Genomic DNA, 24,209 nt, shown 5'->3' with positions numbered 1-24,209 from the left:
AAAAAGCGCAAGGGAACACATCAAAACCACAGTAAACGTCAGCGGGTGTTAGGCAGAACTCAGCAGCAACAACCGCATTTAAAACTACAAGACTTGAGCGTCTGATACTACAAATCCCAGAGTTCCCAGGGGGCGCAGGCGGAGCTACTTTCAAATTGATAGCTATTTCAGCCAATGACAAAGCCACGCAAAAAAGGGGGGGGCCTAAAGAACCGGTTTCTTAACCTTCCAACTCTGAAGTCATACTTAGAAGTTCTGAGGGTACGTGGGTGTTTCAGGGCCTTAACTATTAAGTATTTCTTACTCGCAGTAGAAGCTTCCTGGTCACCATAACAATTCTCTACCTTAATTTGTCTCAGTGGAAGTTACGTCGTCTTAAAGCAAAAAGGAACTCACATTGCCCGACGACAACGGAAGGACTCAGTCGCCCGAGGAAGAGGCGGAACCCGCTTTATTCTTGCCCTTTACTGGCCACGCAGCCAGGAGACACCACCTTCGTCACAACCAATGAGTCGTTGAAACTTCCGTTACCGAACCGTAAAAGGGGAGGTCCTGTGTGGCGCTTTACGGAAATTGGGTCTACGCAGGCGCAGACGTCCTGCTTTCGTCCAATCCGGAGAGAGGCTGGGTCTTGGCACTTCGTCGACCCTCCCCACCCGTCCTCTTTCGCTTCCCCCGCCTCTGGACTGCTGACCAATGCGCTTCATCTTCCTTTGCGCGTTTACCCTATCAGAGAGGTGGGGGTGGAGTTCCGGTCGTCAGCAGTTCCTCCTGGCTGAGCTCGCGTTTCTTCCCGCGCGCGTTGTGGGCTTGCAGTTGAGGTATAGCTCGTAGGATCGGGTTGGGCGTGTTCGCGGGTTGGGCAGTTGTCTCCACGGTCGGCGACAGTGTGGCTTGAGACTAGAAAGCCGTCGTCGCTGATTCTCTGGCACGATAACCTCTGAGGGAAGTGGGGAGGGGCTGGGAGGAGGGAGCCATGTGTCGGGGCTTCTGGTGCCGGGGTGGGAGCCCCTGCACCACAACCGCTCTGTCCGTGACCTGCGGGCTTTTCGTGGGTTGGGTGTTGGGGTCGCAGTCGCCGGCGACAGAGTCGCCGCCTCTGTGACACGTTTCTGTAGACGCGAAGTGTCCTTGTCTAGTGTTCAAGGAACGGTCCCAGGACCTGTTTTGTTTTTCTCCTGCAACTCTCATTTTTCTTATCTCCCGAGTTCGTAAACTTTCGAAGTCAGAAAGTCAACTTTCTTTCTTTCTTTTTTTTTTTAAAGATTTTTATTTATTTATTTCACAGACAGAGATCACAAGTCGGCAGAGAGGCAGGCAGAGAGAGGGGGAAGCAGGCTCCCCGCCGAGCAGAGAGCCCGATGCGGGGCTCGATCCCAGGACCCTGGGATCACGACCCGAGCCGAAGGCAGAGGCTTTAACCCACTGAGCCACCAAGGCGCCCCAGAAAGTCCATTTTCATTTGGGAAGAGACGCCCTGTAATATATAATACAAACTGTGAGACCGTCTATCTTAAAAACCCTTTACGTGTGATACATAATCCACATAGCAACCTAAAGGGTAGGGGTCCTATTAACTGTTCGCATTTTCAAGTGAGGAAACAAGACTGCTTAGTAACTCGTCCACATGTTGTCTTCGGCTTGTCTCTTGAGTGTGGCATTTGGTTTCCAAAGACGTAAAATTAAAATACACTCTTAAATTGTAAAATGTTACTCCTGTTTTCTTTCCGAACTTGAAGTCATTTTAGAAGTTAACACAACAGGGGCGCCTGGGTGGCTCAGTGGGTTGGGCCTCTGCCTTCAGCCCAGGTCATGATCCCCGAGTCCTGGGATCGAGCCTCGCATCGGGCTCTCTGCTCAGCGAGGAGCCTGCTTCCTCCTCTCTCTCTGCCTGTGTCTCTGCCTACTTGTGATCTCTCTCTCTGTCAGAAAATAAATAAAATCTTTAAAAAAAAAAGTTAACACAACATACTTATAAGTGAGTTGATAATATGGATGTAAAGTCATCTAGTAGAAGACCTTGGACTAGGAACCGTTTCCTAACCTTTGGGCAAGTCGCCCTCTGAGCCGCAGCTTCCTCGACTGCAGAACTGAAATCAATACCAGACCTGACTATGTGACTATGTCCTATACTTTTATGGATCAAATGGGAGAATGGATGTAATATATAAATTATTGATGATAATCATTTTTCTTTGCTTTTCAAATTTTTTCCTGTGAGGCCCGACGAGCGTTAAATAGCATAGATAGTTAGATAATTTTATATATGTAGTTTTATATATTCTGTGTCTAAAAAAGAGTGGTAATATGTAGCTTAGTACCACGTGTGAACTACCTCTTTTATTTTTAAAGATCCCCCCCAACTCTGCCATTTAATCTGCTAGGTTTTCATCTCCCTGAATTTTCAGCCCGCATGAATCATTTAAGTAGCACTTCATTAGGGATGGAAAGGCCGTTGAGAGAAGCCAGGATGCTTTGAACCAAATGTTCCATCATCTGTTGTCTGGCTTGATGAGTAGCATTTCCAGTGTGAGGTGTCAGTAGCATCACTTCCAGCACTGCCCCTAATGAGCCCTTCCTGAAGAGCATCCACCAGTGCATCTTGATCAACTTGCAGACATTTATCAGCTTATTAAAGGCTATGAAAAAGTATATGACCCAACAGCCAGATGGAAGAGATGCATGCAAAGTGAGGTATGCAGAAAGGGTTCAAACTTCCATGCCCTCCGTAGGCACTCCGCTCTCTGCAGTCTTCATTTGTTCCCCAGTCTGGAAGCTCCAAAATACTCTGAAGCTTATATGGCCCCCTTATCTATTCATCCAGGGTTGAGGATGGTGTACCCTTTAAATGCAGAAGTGTTATATAGTTTGTATTCTTAGACTGATGTAGATAGCATAAAGCTAGCTCAGCTCAAATAACTTCTGAGTTAAGGTTCCTTCTGAAGGCTCTGAGGAGAACTCATTTCCTTGCCTATTTCAGCTTCTGGTAGCTGCATATGTTCCTTGGCTTGTGGTACCTTCATCTTCCCAAGCATGTCACAGCTATCTCTGCTTCCATAATCACATTGTTTTCTATAGTCGAACCCTCCTCTGCCTTTCTCTTATGTGGGCACTTATGCTTACATTTAGGTTCCACTTCGATAATCTAAAATAATCTATCTCAGAATCTTAATTACAAACCCCTTTGTCATGTAAGGAAACATTCATAGAAATTAGGATTTGGATATCTTTGGGGGCCATCTTTCAGCTTACTACAAAGGGTATAAAGAGGGTAAAGGAGATCCTATTCTCGTACAGCTTAACGTATAATCAAATATGCATGAAGAAAAAAAACATATGCATGAAGAGTGAAATTTCTTTGAGTTCTAATCTTCTACTGTAAGAATTCGTGTGACTTTTGAATTTGACTTCATAATATGCCCATGTTTGATACTCTTCTGAATTATTTGCCACATCATAACATTGCTGTTTTAGGGATTTAGACTGTTTTGTGACTTACAATAGCCAGTTTACTATACTCATAGTTGTGTCCCCCAGTTTAAGAAGTATGACCTCAGTTGATGGGGATTCATTATAAGGAAGCCAGATAGGCGAACAGGTAAAGACTTTGGATCCCATTGCTCCTAAGGCTAGAATGTGCTCTAGGCTTCATGGAGAATTGGACTGACAGCCCCTCATCATTAATACTCTCCAATCCCCCCAGCAAGACAGCTCTGATGACCAGGTTTTTGTCATATCTTCAGAAGAAAATAACCCAACTATTGCTCTCGTGTCTATCTGAAAGTCATAATTAGGAGACTGGATCTGATGAGTTGGGTTTCTTACCATTTGGTATAGGTATGTTGGAATAAGAGTATGAAAAGGAGCCCAGCTCTGAATAGGTATTCAGTATGTAAGAACTATTCAGTAAAGATGTCTATGCTTTGTCAATGGAGTGGGAAGGAGAAGTACGTGTGGGACATTTAAATGGGCCAGGCCTGGAAGTGACCTACATTACTTTTTCTCATGTTGCTTTCTCTAACAGAAAGTCACATCTAGCAAATGTGTAGTGTGCCTCACTGCAGATCTGCTGATGAATTAGTCTCTGCCACAATGGGCAGTACTTAGCCAGCTGCTTAAGATTTGTTCTCAGCCCTTAACCTCCAGCCTTTAGTTTCTTTGCCCTATGAACTCTCCATGGCATCCAAATGCCAAAAGTCCTTCTTAAGCTAGTTCCATCCAATGCCATCATTGGGTCCACAGGAAAAAGCTTCACATCCTTGGCCCTGACAAAGTCTGCATGTACGGGCCAATAACAATGCAATGCAGTCATTTTTCTTTGTTTTCTTTGAGCAGATAGTGAGCCACAGTCTCTTAGACTTTGCCAGGCATAGAACCTGTATCCATAATCTACAGGGGACCAGATCAAGGTCTAAGTTTGAGCTAATCATCCTTGGTAAAGTGGGAACAAGGAAAAAATGTCATAGTATTTTTTCACAAATAACTTCCAAAGAAATTCTTTTTGCAGCTGCTTCACTTTGGTGTCTTTATTTCCTCAAAATGGCTGGATGTCAAGCTAATGGATGCAAAACTAGTTTTAGGTCATCTTTGCAAGTCCAGTGTGGACAGTTTGCCACCTGACTTAGGGATGTAAGGGTATGATATGCAGTTTATAGGCTATGAAGTACAAAGTATTGTTTACTAAGCGTTTTACTGATGACTAATTATGTAACTAAGTTTTTAAAAAATTCTCCCAGTAATCCAAGCCTAAGTAGTTCCATTTGTTAAATGTTTGGTTCACCAGCCATCTCTGTTCCTTGGTTTGGTAATAATTAAATCTACCTGAAATAAATATAGAGGAATGTACATTTAAAAAACTATCTTTGGGGGCACCTGGGTGGCTCAGTCAGTTAAGCATCTGCCTTCGGCTCAGGTCATGATCCCAGGGTCCTGGGAGCAAGTCCTGCTTTGGGTTCCCTGCTCAGGAGTCTGCTTCTCCCTCTCCTTCTGCCTCTATCCCCCCCCCCCCAATCTGGTGCGCCCTCGCTCTCTCTCCCTCTCTCTCTATAAATAAATCTTAAAAAAAAAAAAAAAAAACTATCTTTGAGGGGACCTGGGTGGCTCAGACAGTTAAGTATGCAACTCTTAATCTCAGCGTTGTGAGTTTAAGCCCTGCATTGGGCTCCACACTGGGTGTAGAGCCTACTTTAAAAAGTAAAAACAAAAACAACCAAAAAACTCTCTGAAATTGATCATTTCTGGGAAACTAGCATTTCTCAGTAACTAACAAATCCCTTAGGTTTCCCAATCATCAAGCAGAATCATTTGATCTTATAAGTTGCCTTACTTGGTTTAGAATAAACTTAAGTGATAGAGATAAAATGGTAGTTAGAAGTGACTTTTTTTTTTTTTAAAGATTATATTCATTTATTTGAGAGAGAGAGAGAACACATGCAGGGGCAAGGGCAGAGAGAGAAGTAGATTCCTCACTGAGCAGGGAGCCTGATGAAGGGCTCTGTCCCAGGACCCTGAGATGACCCTAGCCAAAGGCAGACACTCAGCTGGCTGAGCCACCCAGGCACCCCATGATTTTTGTTTTTAAGTCTCAAAAAAATAGTACTATTGTAGGGTCACATTATTTCATGTTTAAGGATTTAAAATTGGATTTAGTTTTTTTAATTAAGCTTTTTTTTTTTTAAGATTTATTTATTTATTTATTTGATAGACAGAGATCACAAGCAGGCAGAGAGGCAGGCAGAGAGAGAGGAGGAAGCAGGCTCCCTGCTGAGCAGAGAGCCCGACCCGGGGCTTGATCCCAGGACCCCGGGATCATGACTTGAGCTGAAGGCAGAGGCTTTAACCCACTGAGCCACCCAGGCGCCCCTTTAATTAAGATTTTAATTTTAATTCCAGTATAGTTAATATAGAGTGTTATAGTAGTTTCAAGTGTACAATTTAGTGATACAACAATACTACTACCCATTACTCAGTGCTCATGATGATAAATGTATGGATTCACTTAGCTTTAAAAAAAAAATTTTTTTTTAAAGATTTTATTTATTTGACAGACCGAGATCACAAGTAGGCAGAGAGGCAGGCAGGGGGGTGGGGGGAAGCAGGCTCCCCACCGAGCAGAGAGCCCAACATGGGGCTTGATCCCAGGACCCTGGGATCACAACCCGAGCTGAAGGCAGAGGCTTTAACCCACTGAGCCACCCAGGAGCCCCTCACTTAGTTTATTTATTTATTTATTTTTTTAAAAGTTTTTTTTTTTTTATTCATTTATTTGACACAGAGAGATCACAAGTAGGCAAAGAGGCAGGCAGAGAGAGGGAGGGAAGCAGGCTCCCCGCTGATCAGAGAACCCGATGTGGGACTCGATCCCAGGACCCCGAGATCATGACCCGAGCTGAAGGCAGCGGCTTAACCCACTGAGCCACCCTGGCGCCCCCCCTCACTTAGTTTAATACAGATTTTTTTTCTTGGATTGCAAGTTCATTTTGGCTGAATTAACTGTTCATTTCAGTAGATAAATTATACATCATACAACAAGGTTTTTTTGTTCATTTGTTTGTTTTTAGATTTTATTTATTTATTTGACCAAGAGAGACACAGTGAGAGAGGGGAACACAAGCAGGGGGAGTGGAAGAGGAAGAAGCAGGCTTCTTGACGAGCGGGGAGCCCGATGCAGGGCTCGATCCCAGGACTCAGATCATGACCTGAGCCGAAGGCAGACGCTTAACCGATTGAACCACCCAGGCACCCCATACAACAAGGTTTTTAACAAAACACTTTAACATTTTAAGGAGCATAACCTTCATTATGTGTTCACTATTTTTCAAATTTTCTTGGCTAAGCATTAATTGTTATGAAACAACTTGAAAAGTATAAAGCATAAAATTGTTGGCAGCACCATGTGATATGCACTTGGAATCAGAAGATCTTTCTATCTAGACCATATAAAATGTTAAACTTTTCTGAGCTTTAGTTTACTTATTTGTGAAATAACACTATTGCTTATCCTACTTACCTCTCACAGTTGTGAGAATCGATGAAATGACCAATACAGTAGTCCTTTGCAAAATGTGATTCTTTTAGCAGGTCATATTAAGTATATGTTTTACCTTTTTTAAGAAAAGATATTATTGATTTATTTGAGAGAGAGAACATGAGAAAGGGGGAGGGGCCTGGGAGAAAGAAAAGCAGACTCCCTGCTTAGTGAAGAGCCTGACTCTGGGCTTAAAATGGGGCCTGATGCCAGGACCCTGGGATGATGACCTCAACCAAAGTCAGATGCTTAACCAGCTGAGCCACCCAGGTGCCCCTATATGTTGTATTTTTTAAAGGGTTCATATTTAGCATTAATTCTGTTATGAATTCTACCAGTTCAGGTGATTTTTTTTTTTAAAGCTCTAGCATAGTTTTTTTCCTTTTCATAAGGCGGCTAGACCAAAAAATGATAAAAATCCTGTCTAGCAAATCTTTTAATGTTAATATTAGTCTCCAAATGTCATTGCTTTACTAACCATATAGTTTCATAGGAAAATTAAAAGAAACTTTTTCCAAAGACTAATAAGCTTAGTGTGCCATTATAATTATAATTTTCCTGATAATATAGATTACTTTTGTTTATCATGTCAGTTAAAATACTTCTTTTACATGTTCCTTAGTGTCGATATGTATACTGAGATAAGTGATAGCTCTCTTCTCTTTGTGGGCATTTGTTGTGATCATTACTTCTTATTGGCTTTTAAAGAAATAATTTCATGGGATGCCTGGGTGGCTCAGATGGTTAAGTGTCTGTCTTCAGTTCAGGTCATGATCCCAGCATCCTTGGATAGAGTCCCATAATGGGCTCCTTGCTCATCAGGGAGCCTTCTTCTTCCTCTGCCTGCCATCCCCTCTGCTTATGCGCTCGCTCTCTCTCTGTCTGACAAGTAAATAAATAAAATCTTAACCCCACCAAAAAAGAATTTCACCATTCTGTAAATTGTAGCAGAGCTAGTGGTTAAGAGCACAGATTTTTAAACCAAGTTGCCTGAATTGAATACTGGCTGCAATTACTAGCTCTGTGATCTTGGGCTGTTTACATGTGACCATTCTGTGCTTCAGTTGTCCCATCTATGAAATGGGATAATTATAAGTACTTCATAGCTGTTATAAGAGTTAAATGAGTAAATATTTGTGAAGTGCTTAAAACAGTGCCTGACAAATACTATTAGATAAATTCCTTGTTTATAGCAGCATGTCCGCAATAGCCAAACTATGGAAAGAACCTAGATGTCCATCAACAGATGAATGGATAAAGATGTGGTGTATGTATATATAATGGAATACTATGCAGCCATCAAAGAAATGAAATCTTGCCATTTGCAATGACGTGGTTGGAACTAGAGGGTATTATGCTGAGCAAAATAAGTCAGAGAAAGACAATTAGCATATGATCTCCCTGATATGAGGAATTTGAGAAGCACAGTGGGGGTTTGGGGGGTAGGGAAGAAAAAAAAATGAAACAAGATGGGATCAGCAGGGAGACAAACCATAAGAGACTCTTAATCTCACAAACAAACTAAGGGTTGGGGGGGTGGGGGAGGGAGAGGGTGGTTGGGTTATAGACATTGGGGAGGGTATGTGCTATGGTGAGGGCTGTGAAGTGTGTAATACTGACGATTCACAAACCTGTACCCCTGGGGCAAATAATACATTATATATTAATAAAAATAATAATAAAACAATTTTTGAAATAAATAAATTCCTTTCTTTGAGGCACTGCGTGGTGCAGTTGGTTAAGCTTCAGACTCAGGATCTGGAGATTGAGCCCTGCCTCTGAGCTCTGTGCTCAACAGCAGAATCTGCTTGAGATTCCCTCTCCCTCTGCCCCCTGATCATGCTTGTACGTGCTCTCTCTCACTCTAAGTAAATCTTAAAAATAAATTTCTTTCTCTGATTTTATTCAATATTATTCATCAAGTATGAATATGAATATGGAATAATAAGAGAAAAAGCTCTAGGTTATGGCTTATATTTTTAAATTTACCATATCTTACAGCTGATACTATTTTAAATCTTTTTTTAACCTTGTAAATACTTGAAATTTGCATGTCCAGGTAACTAAAAATTATGCTGGACTTCACATCATATGGTATGGTTTTGATATTAAATCTTTGCTGGTATTAAAAAAAAAATCTTTGCTGGTATTAAGACTTTCCACATGTATGTGCTTTAAATTTTTAACCATGTTGCTTGGTTGTATGAGTGTTATTGATTAATCTCATTTAATGCAGATGAGAATTATAACAAACTTTACATTTGAATGACCATTTAAAAATGCTTTGTAAAGTACATCTTTTATATCATTTGAGGGTCAGTGTAAGAAAGCATTGAAGAGTGTGGGCTCTAGGGGCACCTGGGTGGTTCAGTCAGTTAAGTGTCTGCCTTCCACTCTGGTCATGATCCCAGAGTCCTGGGATCAAGCCCCACACTGGGCTCCCTGCTCAGCGGAGAGCCTGCATCTCCCTCTCCCACTTCCCCCTGCTGTGTTCCCTCTTTCTTTGTCAAATAAATAAAATCTTTTAAATAATTAAATAAATAAAATCAGATTTGTTTTCCTGTCCCTGCTATGCACTGTGAGCCAAGTGATCTTTGGCAAATCACCTGCCTTTTGTAAGCCTCACTTTCTTCTAGAACCAGGTAAGTAAGGTACTCTATAGGGTCATACAGAGGTCTAAATGAGATACAATGCATATAAAGCATTTAGAACAGTACCTTGCATACAGCAAGAGTTCAGTCTCTCTTAGTTACTATTAATATCATTGATGGATACAAAAGAGCCAGTAATGGGGTGCTTGGGTGGCTATTTTCGGCTCATGATTCCAGGGTCCTGGGATCGAGTCCCACATCGGGCTCCCTGCTCGTGGAGAGCCTGCTTCTCCCTCTCTCTCTGCCTGCTGTTCTGCCTACTTATACTCTCTCTCTCTGTCAAATAAATAAATAAAAATCTTATTTAAAAAAAAAGAGCCAGTAAGTAGAACTAATGGAAATATGAGAAAACCAAGATTCAGATCAGATTCAATGATTAACAGAAGGTCATATGAAAAAAAGTATGCCTGCTTCTAGTGCAGATTTTTTCCCATAACCCCTCTTTAGCTTACTCATACTGACCAAGTCCACCCCAAAGACATGTTCCTTTATTTCCCATTGTGTTTCCAATTCTTGGCTGCTTGTCAGAGTATTTTCATCTTGGTTTTCTTTTTTAAAGACTTTAATTATTTGACAGAGAGAGCGAGGGAGAGAAAGAGACACACACACAGAGCAAGCACAAGCAGGGGGAATGGTAGGCAGGAGAGAAGCAGACTCCCTGCTGAGCAAGGAGCCCGACATGGGGCTGGATCCCAGGACCCTGGGATCATGACCTGAGCCAAAGGCAGTAACTTAACCAACTGAGCCACCCAGATGCCCCTCATCTTGGTTTTCATCCTATCAGAGTATTTCTCTTCATAAATTCTGCAGCCCTGTATTACTTGGGCTTTTAAGCTGTTAGCATGCATGACAGGCATCTATTTTTTAAGAAAGGAAGAAAGAATAGATATTGAAGCTAAGTTTTTCATAAAGGTTAGTTTTTATTAACTTGTGATTCCATTTGCTTGTTATTAATTTGTATTTTACATGGCACTGAATTATTTTTATAAAGCTACTTTATTTCCTCCAATTGTCCCCTCTTTTTTCCCCCTGAAATTGTAAAATCAAATTGAACTTTTTCTTAGAAATTGAGAATGGAATTCAAGAATCACACAAATCCTCTGAGCCATTCTAAAAATAGGAAGAATACAATTTATGAATCATTGGGTTATTTTTGAAACTCTTGAATGATTAAAATGTGTATTTTTTGGCATCAAAACTATGTTTATATCATATAAAGCACATAGTATTTGCTGCATTACTCTGGAAATTTGAAATTTGAAACTCTTGAATGATTAAAATGTGTATTTTTTGGCATCAAAACCATGTTTATATCATATAAAGCACATAGTATTTGCTGCATTACTCTGGAAATTTGAGGTAACTTGATCCTATAATGTGTTTTGTGAAGGAATAGCATTTTGAACAAATTGTTTAATTCTGGAATTTGGGTATGTAGTACTGTCTGTTAAATCCTGTTCACACCAGCAGGTGTTCATCGAGTGCTTTCTGCCTATAAGGTACTGTGTAAGATGGTAAGAAAGTGCTGCTCCCAAATCCCAACCCTTTCTTAGCTTCCTCAGTTCTGCCTTCATGGTGTTTTCTATGACTATAGAGTTTAAAGTGAATTGACCTAAAAGCTGTGTTTATGGATGTCATGGATGTCAATATTGATACTGCTTGATTTCTTATTTCTTTTTCTTTATTTCTTTGCTTTCTCCCGAAAAGGGATGGCTGTGTCTATGGCTTTGGGTGTGTGTGTGTGTGTGTGTGTGTGTGTGTGTGTGTGTGTGTTTCCTATCATTGTCATTGTTTTACATTTTGTGTAGTTCCTTATCTTTGCCTCTTTGTTTTCCTCTTTGGAGTGTGTTTTGTGTGTGTTTGTGTTTTTATACTCCTCTCCCGGGAAGGAGGATTTTGTGAGGTAGGCTGTAGAGGTAGCCTCAGGCTGGTAGAGGATTGATATTAAGAGAATTGGAAAACATGGCTCTTGTCTTTTAAGAAATGTAAACTCAATAGTAGAGAGAAACAAATATAAATATGTGAATATGTGAAATATAACTAGAGAAAAATAACACTTCAGTATATTTAGTATATGATTATTGCTATATAAGTAACAGAATATATTTTGGCATTCAGACTAAGTAAAAACTTGCTTTAGGCCAGGTTAAGAATAATTTTATAGTACTGGTAGAGTTTGATCTCGATCTTGAAGCATGGGTAGGGTCTAGATAACTCAAGAAAACAATATAGGATTCTTGGAAAGATTAGCAATCTTTTTTACAGTTTTATTGTGGAGAAAATATTTCACCCATTAAAATATTGCTATGTCTGGCATTGCTATAAAATATAGTGTGTGATTCACATGTTTGAACAACTGCAGCCCATGCACAAACAAGAGAACGTGTATGATGCTTTATAAAAATTAAGTAGTTTTATGTCCTTAAATGTTTGTGAAATCACATATCTGCTTTTATTTTCCACTTAATGTCACACTGAATGTCAGTACTTTTTACAACATGAAATTGATTTCTTTTTTTTTTTTTAAAGATTTTATTTATTTATTTGACAGGGAGAGATCACAAGTAGACAGAGAGGCAGGCAGAGAGAGAGGGGGAAGCAGGCTCCCCGCTGAGCAGAGAGCCCCATGTGGGGCTGGATCCCAGGACCCTGAGATCATGACCTGAGCCGAAGGCAGAGGCTTTAACCCACTGAGCCACCCAGGCGCCCCAAGAAATTGATTTCTAAGATCAAAACTTTTTATATGAAGTAAGAATTTGTCCTATTCTTCCCATCGTTTTCCAGGAATTAGATGTTAAATCAAGTATTTCCTGCCCTGTTCTGTGTCAGGGCCGTACAGGAAACCATTGCAGTTGGCAGATGAGAGGTAATGGACTGCTGGAGGGGGATAATGGTGGAGCGGACAGTGATGAGATAAATGTGTGGGATGATTTTCAAGGTAGGGTTTATTGGCTAGTTGCATCTTGTCCTTTGACTTTCTTTAATCAAAGATGATTCTGAGATGTTGAGCCCAGATGACTAGGAAGATTATGTAGATGAAGAATACAGGTACTTGAGTTATATTTTGGATGTATTGAATTTGAAGTTTTGGTAGCATTTTCAGAGATAGTGGTCTAGGCAGACGTTAGAAATATAAGGTTGAAATTTTGAAGAGAGATCAGGTTTGACGGTAAAATCTAGGAGTTCACATAGAGGTGATAATTTATGTTGCATGGGGAAGAGAGGAAAGAACGAGTAAGAGAAATTCAATTTTGGTTATCATGGTTAGCAGCAAAAATTTCAATAATTACTAATCAGTTAAAGCATCTGTCTGTTTAGACTTTGTAGGTAAGCCCTGAATGATTTTTTTTATTCCATTCTCTAATTTTTGGACCTCTTGCTAGATGGCAGTAGTAGTTAATTCCAAGGGCAAAGAAGGCAAGTATTGAAAGAGTTTGATAGCGTAAGCCTAAGCTAAACATTTTCATGTGTTTAGTAAACTTACAGTCGACAGTACATTATTTCCAATCCTTTTTATCCTTCACGTCAGATCTATAAAGTAAGTGTGAATTTTTTTTTTCTCTTAATATCCGGCTTTTGCAGGATGGTTCAAGAATTATTCCTTTTGTTGGTTATTTCTCTATTATCAGGATCTTTTACTGTGTTCAGAAGAGAGGAAATGAATTTAGAATTTAACTAGATTCTGATCTTCCCATGATATGGCACAAAGTTAAGAGAAGTCGTCTGTTCTACTATATCTTTACACAAGTATAAAGCTATAAATATGTATGTTCAAGAGTTTTGCCATTTTGATTTCAATTTCAACAGATCCCTTTTGGACACTCACCCAATTTGGAGTATTAAACAGTGAATCTACTTTAGAATGTAAAGGAAAGTATCTTTAACTATCAATTTATAAATTCTTATAAAATACTGCCTGATTGTGTGAGATATGTTGATGTGATTGCAAGATATCCAGTGTCGGGGTAACACTGGTAAACAGTGGAAATTTAAAGAATTATTAATATGTTAAAACATCTTTCTGGTTTTGGGGGTTTTTTTTGCATCTTTCTGTTTGGTGACTTTTTTGAGGAGTAATACTGTGAATTCACTTTAGATATATCTAGTCTGTCTCCCCTCCCTCCCACCTTGTGTGTGCGTGCCCTTGCGTGTATACATTTTAAATCTCAGTTACCATGATTAACAGCATGGGTATGTGCATATGCATGTATACGTATATATACATAATCACTCTGTGTGTGTATGTGTGTGTGTATATATATATGAGTGATTATATATATGTATACATATATGTATATGTAAACATATATACACATATATATTCACACACACACACACGTATATAGATAGATAATAGAATTTATGCCTAATAGTTTATTCTACAGATTTATCATTTGACACCATTGCATTTCTTCAAAATTCTCTGTACTGGCACTTACTGTTCTTTTGTACCAGGCATCATTTTGAGCACTTACCATGTAGTAATTAAATTACTTCTTTTAACAACCCTCTGATGTTGCAGCTGTTACCGCTGTTTGAAAAATAGGAAGCTGAAAGACATAGCTAGTGACACCAGAATTTGAACCTGAGCATATATCCTTTCTTTTAACTACCATGCAAGACCTATTTCTGTAAGCTTCTGTTGCCTAATCTGAAAAGCAATAATAAAAAGACTATCTTTTAGGGTCACTGGTAGGGTTAAATGAAGCAATGCATGTGATACAAAAATCTATATATTAATGATCATTTAACATAAGCTGTTGTCTGGCCACTTTTCTGAAATTCTTCTAGTTTTTTTTTCCTTTGTCTCCCTTATAGTTCATTCTTATTCTGCCCATTTTTTGAACAGTGGTATTATTCTAGGGTTCCATTTTTGACTTGCTGTTTTATATCATTCTGTATAATTTCCCTTCAGTAGGTTTATCTACTTTCTTAGTTTTTAACTACTGCCTACTACCTATAATCTGATGAGCCAATTATATATGTTCCCCCTGAGCTGTAGACTGATGTATCCAAATATCTGCTGTATATCCAGCTTCTGGCATCCCCACATGTCCTTCAGGCTTGAGATGGATAAAACAGTGGAAAGATTTTAATATAAAATGGAACCAAAGGATATGAAGTGGAGAACCTCATACATGTGCCCTCAGAAAAATGAAACTTAAAGACTGAGACTGATTTCTCATAAATGCTTGATTTATAGAGGATTGAACTTTATCTTCTGACTGATGAGCATCCACCAAGAATCTCTCTCATCTTCATGCTTGCTGCGTGGCTCCTAGCTGGACTTTCTCCTTTTGTGCTCCTTGCCCATAAAAGCAAACCAAGCTGAACCTTCAGCGGACTGTCCTATAGCTCGCTGCAGTTGGCCTATCCCAAGCTGCAATTCATCAACTATTGCTCAATAAACTTGATTTTTGGTAACTCGAGGTTGTCTTAGTTTATCTCTTTTCTCTTAGATAGACATTACATGGTATCAAAAGTGGGATCTGAAGAAGGTGACCACCAAGGAATACCAACGTCCAGAAATAGGTGAGTTTCCTGCACTTGAGCCCTTTGCACTCTTTGCTTCTGCAAATAAGGTAATTTTTCAGTTTGGCAAATTTCCTCTTAGGTCTTGAGTTCCCTCCTTTGGTGGAGCTCTTTGACTTTATTTGGGATCTGGGTGAGGACAAATTGCCCTTCTGGTACGTACTCTTATTTCTGATAATGGGATCCCAGTCATCAGAATTTTCTAAGGGTGGCCCTCTCCCCTTCAGGAACACTGGCTGGTTTTATGTTAAAAAATTACAGTCCTGGGGTTCCTGGTTGGCTCAGTTGGTTGAGCACCTGCCTTGGGCTTAGGTCATGATCTCAGAGTCCTGGGATTGGGCCCTGCATCGGACTTCCCCCTTGGCAGGGAGTCTGCTTCTCCCTCTGTATGCCCCATGCATGTTCTCTCTCTCTCTCAGATAAATAAATAAAATCTTTTAAAATTACAGTCCTTCCTCACACACGTTTGACTAAGTAAACCAGTCTTACTAAGGATAACCCAGAAGTCCAGTGACCATTATGTGGAAACTTTGATTTCCCCATACTTATTTTTCTCTAAGTTAGAAGACCATGGCTGTACTATTGAACAATACAAACGGGATAGTTATTTTAATTGGTGTCTGGAAGCTTCTAAATGTGTTTAGGATTCTAAAATTGCCTCTTTACAAAATAATGTTTCTAAATTGACTGAAGAAAATAAACAACTAACATATAAAAAAACACCAGGGACCTCTTCCTTGGGGTAACCGAGATCTTCCCTAACCCTACTACTCTACCTCCCTATGTTTGCCTTTACCTCTCTTAACACTTCTCCTCTCTCTGAACTTCCTTTCTTTCCTATTATTGAAACCCCATCCACTGATCCCATTAAAACCTTCCCTTTCAAAATTAAACCGGAGGATCCTTCTAAACTACCCCAGATTTCCTACATCCCATTGACAAAGACCAAAGTTAGGACTATAATTTAGAATTTTCCCAAGGTAAATGGGAATCTCCATGCATTTGCAGAGGAATTCAGTATTGTAACTCTAACTTACCAACCTGCTCTTCCATCTCTTATCAGTTTAGCCTACATGCTTGTCAGAGAAGGTCATGCTCAACAATAGATCTGCTGTTTGGGGGGCCCCTGGGTGGCTCAGTGGGTTAAGCCTCTGCCTTCGGCTCAAGTTATGATCTCAGGGTCCTGGGATCAAATGCCACAAGAGAGTGGGGTTCCCCCTCTCTCTCTGCCTGCCTCTCTGCCTACCTGTGATCCCTCTCTCTCTCTCAAATAAATAAATAAAGTCTTAAACAGCAACAACAAACAAACAAACTGCTGTTTGGGGAAATCTCTAGTTCTAGGCTTTGGAGAGGGGGGTGCTTTTTTTTTTTTTTCTTTAAGATTTTTAAAATGTACTTCTTTGACAGAGAACACAAGCAGGGGGAGTGGCAGGCAGAGTGAGAGGGGAAAAGCAGACTCCCCGCTGAACAGGGAGCCCAAGGCAGGCCTCAATCCCACAACTCCGGGATCATGACCTGAGCCAGAGGCATATGCTTAACCCACTGAACCACCCAGGTCCTCCAACAATCTATAAGATTTAAATTAAACCAATCACTGCACTTGTATATGATCAAGTTTGTGGTATGGTCAAAGGCTACAGGAAGCCATCCCTAGGGTCTTCCTTAAACCTTAAACCAGAACAAAATTCAAGCATACATTCAAAAGCCTACTAAATCTGTCTATAACTAATAAAGCAGACTCCAAGCCATTTTTAAAAAATTCTGGACTTTCTATAGATGCTGAATCTACTCGGGTGGCTTTTATTTATTTTTTTACAAGATTTATTTATTTATTATAGGAGGGAGAGAGAGAGTGCCTACGCACATGTGAGAAGGAGGAGGGAGAGGGAGAGACAGAATCTCAAGCTGACTAGCTTGGAGCAGGAGCCCGACCTGCGGCTTGATCTCATGACCCTGAAATCATGACCTGAGCAGAATCCAAATTGGATGCTTCACTGAGCACCCGCCACTCAGGCACCTGCCACTCAGACAGCTTTTAATTCCATGTTCATAAATGGCCTAAACAGAGACTTATCCCTGTTGGTCAAAAGAACCCATATAAAATGGGAGACAGTGTGCACCCCTGACTTTGTCAGTTTGGATAATCTGTTAGCTTGCACCGTAGAAACATGACACCAGAAAATAGATAACTAAGATTTTGAATATTTGCCTTTAACAGATGGAAACTCCAAATCCATCTTACTGGACTATATCATGATTGCAAAACTCCTGGCTATTAGAAATGGATTGCTAGAAATTGATGTAGGAGTTACACTATCAGTGCTCAACCCCCCTATAGTTAAAGAGTCTATTCATCTAAGTAATACGTATGTTCAAATAGTGGGGTGGCGGTGGGTCTTAAAAAAACCACAGCATGTGCCTATTCCTCAGCCCATATATTTTTGTCAGACCTTTGCAAGTGAGCTACTCATTTGTCTTCAATGATTTAGTTCCCATATATTTCTTAGAACAAAATTTCCTGGAGAAATCTAATGTTGCCATTTTTTCTGTCAAAAAGGAAATGACCTTTTTAAAAATTTTTTTTATTTTTTATATTTTTATTTATTTTTATATTTATTTTAACTTTATTTTATTTATTAACATATAATTTATTTAGTTCCCATATATTTCTTCAAATAAAATTTCCTGGAGAAATCTAATGTTGCCCTTTTTTCTGTCAAAAGGGAAATAACCCTTTTTAAAATATTATTTTATTTGAATAACATATAATGTATTTACCCCAGGGGTACAGGTCTGTGAATCATCAGGCTTATACATTTGACAGCACTCACCATAGCACATACCCTCCCCAATGTCCATAACCCAGCTACCCTATCCCTACCCCCCGACCCCCCAGCAACCCTCAGTTTATTTATAACCCTTTTTTTAAAAAGAGGATTTTTAAATTTTATTTTGTTTATTTATTTGACAGCACAAATAGGGGGAGCAGTAGGCAGAGGGAGAGGGAGAAGCAGGCTCCCCACTGAGCGGGAAGCCCAACGCAGGACTTGATCCCAGAACCCTACAATCATGACCTGAGCCAAAAGCAGATGCTTAACTGACTGAGCCTCCCAGGGGTCCCCAAAAGGGAACTAACCCTTGAGTTTGAATCCAACACTAAGGAAAATTCAATCCCCTTTGTCTTTACTTGTACTCTACAAACCAAGGATGTCTAAACTTTGGATTCATTCCCACTATTAAACCTAGTAACCTCAACTCCGGGTAAGATCCTCAACAGTTGTAGACAGAATTCATAGTGCCCCTCCCATTAAGATCTAGATTGACCCTTCAAAAAACTCTCCCAAGGGGGAAAAAAACCAAAACAGCACCCCATAAATAAACCCTACAGGACATAAGACTTATTATAGAGGAGGATAAGGCTCAAGGACTCATTATCTCTTGCACTAGTCCTTTTTTTTGTTTTTAAAGATTTTATTTATTTATTTGACAGAGAGAGAGAGAGATCACAAGTAGGCAGAGAGAGAGGGGAAGCGGGCTCCCTGCTGAGCAGAGAGCCTGATGTGGAACTTGATCCCAGGACCCTGAGATCATGACCTGAGCTGAAGGCAGAGGCTTAACCCACTGAGCCACCCAGGCACCCACTAGTCCTTTTAATATCCTATTATGTCCATAAAAAATCCAATGGCTGAGGATAGATTTGTCTAAGATCTAGAGTAATAAATAACTTAATTTCTTGCTATTATCCAGTCATCCTTAATCCCCACATGCTATTGGTATCTGTGCCAACTGAAAGCAATTATTTTACTCTGGCTGACTAATAGAGTGGATTTTCTTAAGATCCTTTTTGATAAGGATAGTTAGTATCTTTTTGCCTTTACCTGGGAAGGACAATAATATACCCAGACAGTTATGCCTCAGGGCTTTACTGAGAGGCTTCTCACAAGTTTTAAAGGCTGACCTAAATGACACAAAATTGTCTGGAGGCTCTGTTACTGCAATATGTGGCTGATTTGCTTCTTTGCTTGCCCTCCCGAGGCTTCTCACAAAAAGAGTGTTTACCTGCTAAAATCTTAGCTGTTAAGGGGCATAGGGTCTCAAAAGAAAAATTGCAATTTATCCAAACCAAAGTTCAATATTTAGGACATGCATTCATTCATTCATTTATATTTTTTTATTTATTAAGATTTTATTTATTTATTTGAGAGATAGCAAGAGAGAGCACGAGCAGGGGGTAGTAGTAGAGGGAGAGGCAGGCTTCCTGCGAGCAGGGAGCCCAAGGCAGGGCTTAATCCCAGGACCCTGGGATCATGACCTGAGCCAAAGACAGACACTTAATGACTGAGCCACCCAGGCACCCCTATTTAGGACATTTAGTCTCAGCACAGGAACTACACCTAGATCCTGATAAGCTTCAAGGCATTTTGAACTTTCCAAACCCTAAAACCAAATGTTACTTAACGGAGTTTTCTTGGGCTGGCTGGTTATTGTACTTGGATCCCGAATTTCTCCTTAATGGTTCAGCCCCTGTATTCCACATATAGCCTGTTGTTTGGGATAACCAAGATGGTTTGGTCTTCAAGACCTGCAGGAAAGCTTAATAAATCCATCTGCCCTGGGACACCCAAATTATCAGCTACCCTTTTCCTTTTTGTAGGGAAGGGAATATCCTCAGAGTACTTACCCAAAAGCATGGGGGCTATCACTGACCTCTAAGTTACTACAGTCAAAAATTAGATCTAGCAGCCTGAAGATGCCTCCCCCCCATATCTTACAGCTATACCTGCTACTGCTGCTTCAGTAAGACTACAGAAGAGCTTGTTCTGGAACCCTCTCTGACCATCTTTGTACCCATCCTGTCAGGGCACTCACATTCACAACTACCTTAAAATAATATGATACTTAACACCTTTCAGCCAGCTATCTAACCTTCTGTGAAATTCTCATATGAATTATCCCTTATATCACTTTTTTTTTTTTAAGATTTTATTTATTTATTTATTTAACAGACAGAGATCTCAAGTAAGCGGAGAAGCAGGCAGAGAGAGAAAGGAGGAAGCAGGCTCCCTGCTGAGCAGAGAGCCCGATGCGGGGCTCGATCCCAGGACCCCGGGACCATGACCTTAGCCGAAGGCAGAGGCTTTAACCCACTGAGCCACCCAGGCGCCCCAACCTCATATCACTCTTGTTCAAAAAGCAGAAATGTTAAATTTTAATTAACCCACATTTTTCTTTTCTGGTATATGTTTTTTGTTTTTGTTTTTGTTTTTAAGTTTTTTATTTATTTCAGTATCTCTACAGTCCCTTTGGGACTTGAGATCAAGAGTCACATGCTCTTCTGACTGAGCCAGCCAGGTGCCCCTGGTACATGCTTTTTGTATTCTAAGAAATTTTCATCTAACTTAGGAGTCCTAGGTTCCCTATTTTCTTTCCCAGGAATTTTGTAGTTCTTGTTCTCAGATTTAGGTCTATGGTCAATTTTGAATGAATTTCTGTTCTGACTTCTCCTCTATCTGGTATTAATAAGCTACTTCAGGTTTCCTTTTGTTAGTGTTTGCATGATATATACTTTTCTATCCATTTACTTTTAACCTACTTTATATTTAAAATAGGTTTCTTTTATTAATTTTTCATTATTATTTTTTAGTTTAAATTCAGTTAATTAATATATATTATTGGTTTCAGAGGTAGAGGTCAGTGATTCATCAGTCTTGTATACCACCTAGTGCTCATTACATCTTGTGCCCTCCTTAATGTCCATCACCCAGTTACTCTGTCTCCCCATTCCTCTCCCTTCCAGCAACCCTGTTTGTTTCCTGTGCTTGAGAGTCTCTTATGGTTTGTCTCCCTCTCTGATTTAATTTTGTTTTATTTTTTTCCTCTCTTCCCCTGTGGTCCTCTGTTTTGTTTCTTAAATTCCACATATGAGTGAGATCATATGATAATTGTCTTCTCTGATCGATTTATTTCATTTAATATAATATCCTCTAGTTCCATCCACATCATTGCAAATGGCAAGATTTCATTTTTCTGATGGCTGAGTAGTATTCCATTTTGTGTGTGTCTGTAGTGTGTGTGTGTGTATACATACACACACACCACATCTTCTTTATCCATTTATCTGTCGATGGACATCAGGGCTCTTTTCTATAGTTTTGCTAAAATAGGTTTCCTTTAGACACATATAGTTGAGTCTTGCTTCTCCTCTGTCCTCCACAAACCTGAGAATCTCTGCCTTTCAACTGAGATGTTCAGATCATTTATATTTAATGTAATTGTTGATATGGTTGGATTTAAATCTACCATCTTGCTAGTTGTTTACAGATTTTCTATTTTCTTCAGTTCTTTGTTTCTTTTTTTTTTTTTTTGTTCCTTTTTTCTTCTCTCTTACTTCCTTTTGGATTTTTATTATTACATCTTATCTCTGTTATTGGTTTGTTAATTTTACCACTTTTGTCCTTTAGTTGTTGCTCTAGGGTTAACAGTATACTTCTTTTTTTTTTTTTTTTAAAGATTTTATTTATTTATTTGACAGACAGAGATCACAAGTAGGCAGAGAGGCTGGCAGAGAGAGAGGGAGAAGCAGGCTCCCCGCTGAGCAGAGAGCCCGATGCGGGGCTCGATCCCAGGACTCTGGGATCATGACCCGAGCCAAAGACAGAGGCTTTAACCCACAGAGCCACCCAGGTGCCCCTACAGTATACTTCTTTAACTTGTGTAAAGTCTACCTTAAAATAATAGGATACCTAATTATGTTGTAAGAGCCTTGCTGGATATGTTTCCATTTCTTTCCTCCCATCCTCTTACTAGTGCTGTCATATATTTGACTTTTAATAGCACTCTAATATGTTGTTACTATTTTTTGCCTTAGAAAGTCAACTGTTTTTTAAGAAAATTTTAAAAGATTATTTATTTGAGAGAGAGAGAGAACAAATGTGTGGATGAGTGAGAGGAGGGACAGAGGGAAAGGGAGGGAGAATCTCAGGCAGACTCTGCACTGAACGTAGAGCCCAACTCTGGGCTCAGTTTCACAACCCTGAGATCATCACCTGAGTGGAAATCAAGAGTCAGATGCTTAACCAACTGAGCCACCCAAGCACCTCAAAATTTTTAATTTTTAAAATTCTTAAATTTACCCTCATGTTTACTGTTTTCAGTTCCCTTTATTTTTTCATGTCAGCCTAGATTTCCAGTACTACTGTGACTGAATAACTTTCTTAACATTTCTTGCTCTGTGTTCTGCTGGTGGTGATTCTTCTCAGCTTTTGTCTGTTTTTCTTTTACCCTCCTTTCTGAAAGGTATTTTTTGTGGGTATAGAGCTTTGTATTGACAAGTTTTCCTTTCCTTTGAATGCTTTAAAAATGTCCCTCTTGGTCCACTGACTTACATAGTTTTTCTAATTAGCAGTCACTTCCAATTTCCTCCTTCCCCCAGCCATTAGCAATAGTTAATCTTTTTGATCTATAATAGGTTTGCCTCTTCTAGACATTTCATATGAATGGAATCATACAATATGTGCTCTTTTGTGTGTGGCTTCTTTTTCTTAGTGTAATATTTTCAAGGTCTATCGATGTTGTAGCATTTAACAGTACTTCATTCCTTTTCATGGCAGAATAGTGTTCCATTGCATGGATATACCATATATTGCCTATCCATTCATCTATTGATGAACATTTGGGTTGTTTATACGTTTTTACTATTATGAATAATGTTACTATGAGCATTCCTATACAAATGTTTGCATGAACATATGTTTAAATTTATGAAAAACTGCCAACCTGTTTTTCAGAGAGGCTGATCGAATTTCACATTCTCACAAGTATCGTTTAAGGGTTCCAATTTCTTCACATTCTTGCCAACATTTACTGTTTTATTTGTTTGTTTGTTTTGTTTTTAATACACAATTTATAGTCATTTTAAAGTCCATTATCTGGGTGATTTCTATGTCTTTTCTGTTCATTGCCACATTTCTTGACAGTTTGTTGTTTTTTTCTTGCTTCTGTTTGTGTGTGTCTCTCTCTCTTTTTTTCTAATTGAATTCTGGGCATCATATGTAGAGGAATAGTAGACAACAAGGTAAATAGTGTTTTTTCCTGGAAATGGACCCCTCTCTGCTTCTGTCAGATTGTTAGTGTTAGGGATTCAATGGTGTAATCTGTAGGTGAGCTGGTTTAGGTTTTGTTGTTGCTGTGGTTACCTTCAGTACACTACAGACTTGAAATTCTTCAGCTGTGGGCTGTTAATATCCCGTGCTTAGTGTTGGGCCTGGTATGCTGAAGGGTTTTCCTCTTGTTCCTCCTCAGGTCTCAACTTTTAGCAGGCCCTGCTTATCTATAAGGGATTTCTCGACACTTTCTTCTGATGCTTTTCCCTCAGGAGAATCATGCTGGAGGCAAGGGGTCATTCTCCTCCATAATGGTTTGTTTGTTTTTCAAATGCAAATATCTGTGCATAATCATCACCCACAAAGTTCTCTTGTTCTCATTCCCAGTCCACAACCCCCTCAAAAGATAACCAGTATTCTGATTTCTACCGTTGTAGACTTGTTTTGCCTGTTCTTAAATTTTGTGTAAATGAAATCATAATAGTATTCTTCTGTGTCAGGCTTCTGTCACTAAACAGTTCTGAGATTCTTCCGTACTGTTGCCTCTACTGGTAGTGTCTGATTTTCTATTGCTGTGTAGCATTCCAGTATATTAATATACTGTTGATCAGTAAAGATTATTTAAACAACTGGATACTTGTCTAATTATCTAATTAATCATCTTGTAACTTTCTTAAAGGCTTGTAATTACCCTGAAAGTAACATGCCAACTTTGGCTTTGTTGCTCAGGCCAGAAATCAAAGCCTCATCCATCTTTGTCAGCTCTCTCCATACCCCACTTGTCTTCTAATCAGGAAATTCTTTTTATTCCTCTTTCATATCTGTGGCCTGTATCCAGCCACTTCTCTCCACTTTTATATCTCTTGCCCTAAGGTCTATTCTCCAGGCAGCAGCCAG

The 24,209-nt window shown here is 39.6% G+C and overlaps 1 protein-coding gene across 2 annotated transcripts in view; it reads left to right on the top strand.

The window, feature by feature from the left end:
* The first annotated feature begins 788 nt into the window (after positions 1 to 788).
* The window catches only part of WDR89 (WD repeat domain 89), a 41,261-nt gene continuing 17,840 nt past the window's right edge, over positions 789 to 24,209 (top strand). Inside the window, exon 1 of one of the 2 annotated variants that reach the window (XM_080809502.1) lies at positions 789 to 821. Coding sequence is in view for 1 of the 2 variants with exons in the window: in XM_080809501.1 (XP_080665627.1) it covers positions 15,149 to 15,210 (62 nt within the window). In the remaining variant the exon portion in view is untranslated. Of the gene's footprint in view, positions 822 to 15,141; positions 15,211 to 24,209 lie in introns of those variants that run through there. The other variant, XM_080809501.1, reaches the window with a different exon arrangement.

Source organism: Martes martes (assembly GCF_963455335.1).
Source record: "Martes martes genome assembly, chromosome: 7".
NCBI classification, from domain to species: Eukaryota; Metazoa; Chordata; class Mammalia; order Carnivora; family Mustelidae; genus Martes; species Martes martes.
Note: the sequence above shows the minus strand (reverse complement) of the source record. Positions and strands in the feature narration are given on the sequence as shown.